At 27.0% G+C, this 7,753-nt stretch overlaps 1 protein-coding gene across 1 annotated transcript; it reads left to right on the forward strand.

Annotated features, from left to right (window-relative positions):
• The first annotated feature begins 740 nt into the window (after positions 1-740).
• On the forward strand, positions 741-6,014 carry LOC149058116 (uncharacterized). The gene is made up of 9 exons (XM_089218316.1): positions 741-1,237; positions 2,134-2,541; positions 3,074-3,185; positions 3,533-3,728; positions 3,839-4,048; positions 4,397-4,522; positions 4,915-5,142; positions 5,218-5,766; positions 5,854-6,014. Exons 1-9 carry the CDS (start codon positions 1,089-1,091, stop codon positions 6,012-6,014), a joined length of 2,139 nt encoding a protein of 712 aa, XP_089074442.1. The 5' UTR covers positions 741-1,088.
• The last annotated feature ends 1,739 nt before the right edge of the window (positions 6,015-7,753 follow it).

The following is a 7,753-nucleotide window of genomic DNA, read 5'->3' on the forward strand; positions in this document are numbered from 1 at the left end:
GGCTCCAAAATATAAGTATCCGTGCCAAAAAACCCGAAAAATAAAAAATTTGAACTTTTGAAGCCATTAAAGACGGGGAATAACCGATCCTACTGTCATGAAACAAGATGCCGAATTTGATCACCGACCACCAGGCACCAATCTACCCTTATCTTGACCTTCAGAAATGTCTTACAAAAACTGAACATTTTTAAATTTCACCTAGAGGGGGGGTTTGATGACCCCCGACTCCAGGAGTACATTTTAGAGGGGCTTAATCGAAAAGTTTGGTTAAGAAATGGTCCCCCTTAGCTAATACCCGACCGAGAATACTTAACTAAAAAAAGGGGTAGAGGAAACTATTAGTATTTTATGCGCGGTCGTCCCCGTCCATAAACCATTAGCGAAATCGCTCCAAAACGATTTGTGGTTGTGCAATGGTGGATAACGTTTTTTTTCTCTCTCGACATTGTCTCAAGTCATACTAATTATCGCCCTAATTTTCTAATTAGTTAATACTCAATTTTGAAACTAGATAATAAGTCAATATTAATAAGAATTTAGGCGCCGATTTTACTAAGTATATTTATTGATGTAATTGTGAAAATGTGAATAAAGTAATTAATTTTAGTATCAGAATCAGATTATTATCAAAATTCATTGACAACATTATTATTTAATATTTTCGTATCAAAATATTAGATATTTATAAACCGTGCGCCTCGCCACGGCGATAAATAACCAGTTTCGACAATGGTTGTTGTACTGCTGCTTGTGCGCGCATTGTGTAATGTGTGGTAGTGAGAACCGATTTAGAACACATGAAAATTGACAAATATAAATTCTTTTTTTCTTTGTAGGTATTTATTTAAGTAATAATAGTTTATACTGTTTATAATACAGAATACTTGATTGTTTAGTACGCGAGAAATAGTGTAATTCCAATTTTCTACTGTTGTGCACTCTTGATAACATCTTTAATGTTCATTGTTGTTGGTGTTGTCGGACTGTCGGTATTATTATATAAAAGTTATTAATTATAACATTAATAGCTCAAATGTATAGGTATATTATTTTATTTATTTAACTACGATTATAATAAAGTTAAAATGCAAATGGTACAAATTTTTGAAGTTCCTGGCATTCGTGCAAATTGTGCTGTGTACAAAGACGTTGACGACAATGTTTATTGGATAAAACAAAAAAATCCCAGTTATTATATATTGAAATGCAGTAAATGGCGAATATCTGATCAAAAGTAAGTGATCAACAATTTAAAACATTATATAGGTATTTTTATTAGGTAGGTAATACCTACCTAATATATAATGGATATTATTATTTTTTTTTTTTTTTGGGTTAAGGCTTCGACAACTGAGGTCATTAGCCTGAATGGATATTATTAAGGCCTATATATTTTTGGTATAATACTACAATTGTACCTATACTCTATAGGTTGGTAAGGAGTGCTTCAATATCTTGTAGTTGGAATAATTGAATAATATATAATATATTATAATACATTATTAATATGGCCTTATGATTGATCATTAGGGCCAGAAAGTTTTTTTTAACCATTAGATTTATTGCCAAGTGCGCTAGGAATGCATTTCAAGACACAACAAAAAACATATCAAAAGTTTATACCTAGGCATCTAGTGCATATTTAGTGGTTTTTAAATTTTAGAGCAAGTTTCTTAATTTTACAATTTATTAGAGCATATTTTAAAATATTTTATGAAGAACCAGTATGAAAATTCTTGAATAAAAAAATTAAGACATTAATTATATTGAGAAAACTTACAAGATATTCTTATATCGTATTTTTCAAATTTCCATTTGACATTAAAAACAATGTTTTTCTCCAATTGGTTAATATAATATATTCAAGCATATTATCTAAGCGCATAATATAACTGCATACATATTTCTGTAGTTTTTAGTGTATAAACTTCCGGGTCCTATTGATCATTAATATACCTATAGTACCTATATATTTATTCATTTACAAGCTAACACCTTGAACAATTTATAATATACCAATACCTACCTAATATGCAAGAAAATGGTTGATAATGTTCGTCACAATTTTTGAATAGAAATGAAAAATATTTTTAATGTTAATTTTACTAATCTATATCTATTCTTTTTTAGCTGCCCGGCAAGAGGGAAAATCATGCTCCCTGATATGGAAACGTTGTGGTTGTACAAGTCACATAAACATTGTAATAAAAATAAAACACTATTGGCTACTTTTAGAAAAACTTTAATAGATAGAGCGACAAGAGAACAAACAAATCATAGGGTTATTTTCAATGAAGTGTGTGCTAGACCAGAGTTTAGGAGTGTACATGTGCCATATAAAATGTTTAAGAGACAAATGTCAAAAGCAAAAAAAGAAAATTTGCCTCCTGAACCTAATTCTATGTTATCGTTCAAAAATCAAATGTTGAATGACTTTGCAGAAAAGGTACAAATTGAGGGACAGAATATTTTTTTTGGACAATCTGGAAATTTGGAAGATGGCATTTCACTTGTGTTTATTGTTCCAAAATTAAAGAGGTTGGTTTTCTTTAGTATCTATTTATTTTTAGAGTAGGTAGGTAGGTAATATAGATGGTTCTTGTCTATCATACACACTAAGACTAAGCATATAAATCATAGACCTTATAGGTACTAATATACGGAGAATATAAGGCCGAACAGTGCAGTCTTGCCGCTGGCACTACATTCATACTACGACCACTAGTATAGTCTATGATATAAATAAATGCAGGTACATAGGTCAGCATTTTTGAAAGAGAGGTGTTATTTTATAGTGTAATTTTATATTTAAATATTTGGGGATGGGGACTTCACATAATATCCTTCATTGAATCATAAAATCACACTAATAAGTTATGTATATTATAACTATTGGTACTTAATAAATATAAATTTAATTAAAAATAAATAATTAATTACAAAATATTTTGGAATTTACTATTATTATATACATAGAATCTATTCCAATTTATTGGCTAAATAGGTATTTTATGTTATGATATATTTCAATTTTCAAACTATTATTTATACATTTTCATATTAAATCTAGGCTCTTGAGAAGTGGAACCGAATTTATCATCGATGGAACTTTTAAAGCATCTCCAAAATTTCAAGGTGAATGTTGTCAACTTTTTGTTATCATGGGAATGTATATGGACAACGTAAGTTTCATATATTTAATTTTATTATAATTTCCAATGCACAACTATACAAATGTACAATTTATGGAATTATTGAATTTTATTGTTTTCCTGTTTATATGTGTATATTTATCCAAATAATAATTTGCTACTTGTATAATGAAGAGGATGTGTATCGAGGATAAATTTCCAAATTTAATATATACTAGAATATTTTTAATAATAAGTTTAGTTAAAATACAATTTTTTAAATCAGTCTTAAAGTGTTGATTATAGGAGATATATAGGTATTACAATTGAGATACCTAATTTATAGGCATTATGTTTAAATGTGTGGTTGTATTATTAAATTCTAACATAATTTACAGGGTTTTCCATTAGTATATGCTCTAATGAGTAACAAAACAGAAACCAGTTACATACATTTGTTCAATTACCTAAAAACTATTGGAAACTGGAACCCAAAATGTATATCTGTAGACTTTGAACATTCATCTATTGCAGTGATAAAGTCAGTGTTCACAGACATAAACATTTATGGTTGCTGGTTTCACCATTCACAATGTGTTTGACGTCATATTCAAAAAAAAGGTCAGCTTTTATTAAAATCATCAGTATTTAAGTACCTATCTGATTAAAGTTAGTTCTAAATTATTGTTATTTGTTAAATTTAGGTTTAACTGATTTATGCCGTAGGAATCAAACTGTTTATGACATTGTTCATATGCTTATGGCAATTCCTCTATTGCCTAAAGATAAAACATTTGAAGGATTTGAGAATGTATTACAATGTTATATTGATGAGCTGCATAGAGTTCTAAGTATTACAAATAGGCATAATATGAAATCTTTATTAAAATACTACTATAATACTTGGATTATTGGTAAGAATATATCTTTTCTATGAAATTTATTTTATTTTATTTAAAGTATAACAGTACCACAAACCATTTGTGAAGTCTGTTTATGGTTAGATGTTACATACAACTATACTAAAATACTATATATATTCCTAATAACTATAGAACAAAGTATTTGTCATTTTAATTTCATACGTGTGATTAAATTTAAAAGTTATGCTAACCTTACATTTTTATGATTACTTACATTCAGATCAATATTATACATGATTTTCCCCAAAAAACCGTTCTCATTAATTTTTGTTGGACTTTTATAACAAATAGTGTTCTTACACCTTAAAAAAAAAAATCATATATTTTTTTAATATATAGGTAATTTAAGCAGCATAATGTCTGTTAATAATCGAGTTCGCAGAACAAATAATCATCTCGAAGTCAGTCATATGCATTTAATGAAGCACATTCAACATCCTCACCCATCTCCATGGATTTTTCTTGGTACTTTATTATATTATTATAATTTTTGATATTATATATTATGCATAATTATCAATGTGTATTATATTTCTTTATTTTATTTTTAAGTTTTATAATTATAATTTATAACCATAATTAAGTCTATGTCTTTATTGTACATACTTGTTTATAATGGACAATAGATGAGACCTGACAAATTTAAATTTATTTCAAAACAAATAGAATACTTAACAATTACCTATGATTAACATAAGCATAACATATAGTATTTCCATTTTAATAATTTGCATTTATAATTACAAATAAATTCTAGACCCAAGTAGTCTTGATATAAATTGGAACCTAAAAATCTGCATATAATATTATTAAATTAAAAAACAAGAATTAATAATTATTTTTATATATATTTACAGAGAAACTTATTACCTTCATGAAAGGAATTACAAATGACTTTTTATTAGTTCAAGATGGTATAGAAATCAGACATGAACAACCAAAAAAATGGAAGGTACAAGATAAAAAAATTCGTGTTGCTACCAAAAAACTGCGCCATGAAAGGTTCAGTGTATTCGAATTTCTACTATATACAAAGCATACTACCCCGAATTTTGGCATGGATCGACCAACCAGCAATGGCTTTGGTAAGGTTAATTATTTATATTTTAATAAATTTAATATTGTTTGTATTTATACATATATATATAAATTATTTATAGATGAAACTGAAGAACATAACATTACCACTCGTGCTATTTATCACCCAAATACTTCACTGTCTACATCATCCTTGTTAATTGGGTCTGATGTAGAAGTTGGTACTCCTAATGCTACATCGACACCAGTTCATATGCCTCAAATAAGTTTCTACGCAGAAGAAGACGTACAAAGTCTTAACACTTCCCCGTTAGTTAATTCATCATTTGGATCTGATGTAGAAGTTGGTACTCCTAATGCTACATCGACACCAGTTCATAATATGCCTCAAATAAGTTTCTACGCAGAAGAAGACGTACAAATAATGCATAGTCCTATATCGTTACCGATTATAAATGTGTCTCAATTTCATAATGATGAAGAAAACAATGATCTTCAAGAAGAAATTGACTTATTGGGAAATTCATCATTGTCACGTACTTGGTCTCCTAGAATAGTTATGGTATCACCACCTACTGTTGTAACACCACCTCCACAATTTCCACTTTTTCCGCGTCTACCACGACAAATTAATTCCCCGAGTATCGAAATTGAATTAAACATGGCTATAAGTATGTATAGTTTATTATTTAATATATATTTTCCCATGAGTATTTAACAAAATAATTATTTTTTCCAATCATTGTTATTGATTTTAGGAAGACAAGTATATGTGGCATGTCTCAATGAAGAATATGCTAATGCCAAAATATTTCCTTGTGAGCATATATGTTTATGTGGGGATTGTGTGCAACATTTAGAACAAAATGTCTGCCCCTTATGCAGATCTCCAATTGAGAAAATTGTGATTTATATTTAATTGTTTAAAATAAATTTTATTTTTGCATACATTACATAATTTATTGTTATTATAATAAGTAGGTATTATTTATAAACAAAGAAATAAATTTAATATTCATATAGTGTTAGGTATTTACCTAACATAATTGATTAAGTAGCTAATTACCTTCAATTCCAGATCTGATCATATGAATATTATGTTACAGTCAAATTTTTTAATGAATATCCACTATATATGATTAAACTGAATTATGTAGGGAAAAACTGAAAGAAAAAATAAATATCTTAATATATTGATATTTATATTAATGTATTTTTTGTAAATAAATAATAAAGAAGAAATAATATCATTGAAAGTTATAAAATGTATCATTACAATAACCAACGTTTAGTTAAATAGTAAAATGGAGTATCATGAAAATTTAGCCTCCTGCCTTTTCCTTTAAATGTATATTGCATTGTCAATTGTTTGCTGATGAGTTGCTTCTAAGCATGAAACTGTGGCCCCGCAACTCGTCACTTTTTCCACGTTTGGATTTTTTACCATAATTAATAAAGTTATGATTACATTTATATTGTTAAATTTAATAAATGAGTTTTAAGTTTGAAATTGTTATTAATTTTAATATATTATATGAATAATTCAACACTTATATTATGCACATGGTCAATTCTTTTTATACCTATCTACTTTTAATTTAAATTAATCACAAAACTAAACTAAACTAAAGGTTTACAATTTTTGGAATTTTCAGACATATCATTCCCAAAGTTACTATGAAAAATTCTGAAATATATATAATATATATGTATGTGTGTGGGAGGGGAGTCTCTCCCATAGAGGCACTATAGATAGGTATTAGTATTAGATATACATTAAAAACCTACTTACTGAGATTCAAGGTTACTATTAGGTATTATAAAAAAATCAATCCATTTAAATGTGAATGTAAACATAAAATTTATTAAATGATTTTTATTTTTAATATAAGTTAAAAGCATATGACATTTGTGAAGATCGTATTTTATAAGTTATACTTAATATACTATTCAGGGTGTACCAACTAGTGTACATAAATATTTAAACAAGTAATATTAATAATATTGCTTTTTGAAGCTGTGTAAATTAATTTTCATTTAAAATTGGGTAATTAATTGTTTTTATTTAAGTAATAATTGCTTTTTTTAGTGGTAAGATCACATAAATGTATTTATTTTTTCTTCACTCTCCTGACAAAATAATATAATGTAGTTTATGGTACTTTATATTCCTCAACAGCTCTAGATTAATTTAAATTATTGTTAAATAACATCTTTAATTACTCATATTATTATTAAGAGTATTACCTTGAGTAGGTACCTGCAAGATGCCTAAAATATACAGGTAATATTTAAAAGTTGTAATTGTATAATTATTTATTAGATATGTGTACACCTAATTTTAACCTACAATAAATTGATACTTATCAATGCTTAGGCATTATAAAAAAATAATAAACAATCGCTTTGCCCCAAATCATAATATATTAATTATTATGAAATTATAGATTACTTACACTTCATAATACTAAATAAAAATAGGTTACCTAGTAGATAGTAGGTACAACAGAATCTTTATAAGCTGTAAATTTATACTAGACGTATATCATATTATCATGATAATTATTATAGTATAGGTAGTTCTCCCATTTTTAAACATTACATTCAAAATATGTAAATAATATAATAATAATTAAAATAAACATTTTTGTCGTCAAA

Source organism: Diuraphis noxia, unplaced genomic scaffold, assembly GCF_037042655.1.
Source record: "Diuraphis noxia isolate RWA-SAM2 unplaced genomic scaffold, SU_Dnox_SAM2 contig0002, whole genome shotgun sequence".
NCBI classification, from domain to species: domain Eukaryota; kingdom Metazoa; phylum Arthropoda; class Insecta; order Hemiptera; family Aphididae; genus Diuraphis; species Diuraphis noxia.

Excerpts from the sequence above, each read along its gene's own strand:
- LOC149058116 (XM_089218316.1), top strand. The coding sequence starts at position 1,089 with ATGCAAATGGTACAAATTTTTGAAGTTCCTGGCATTCGTGCAAATTGT. Across the intron at positions 4,049-4,396 it reads CTATAATACTTGGATTATTG|GTAATTTAAGCAGCATAATG; the intron begins GTAAGAATATAT and ends TTTAATATATAG. Across the intron at positions 4,523-4,914 it reads ATCTCCATGGATTTTTCTTG|AGAAACTTATTACCTTCATG; the intron begins GTACTTTATTAT and ends ATATATTTACAG.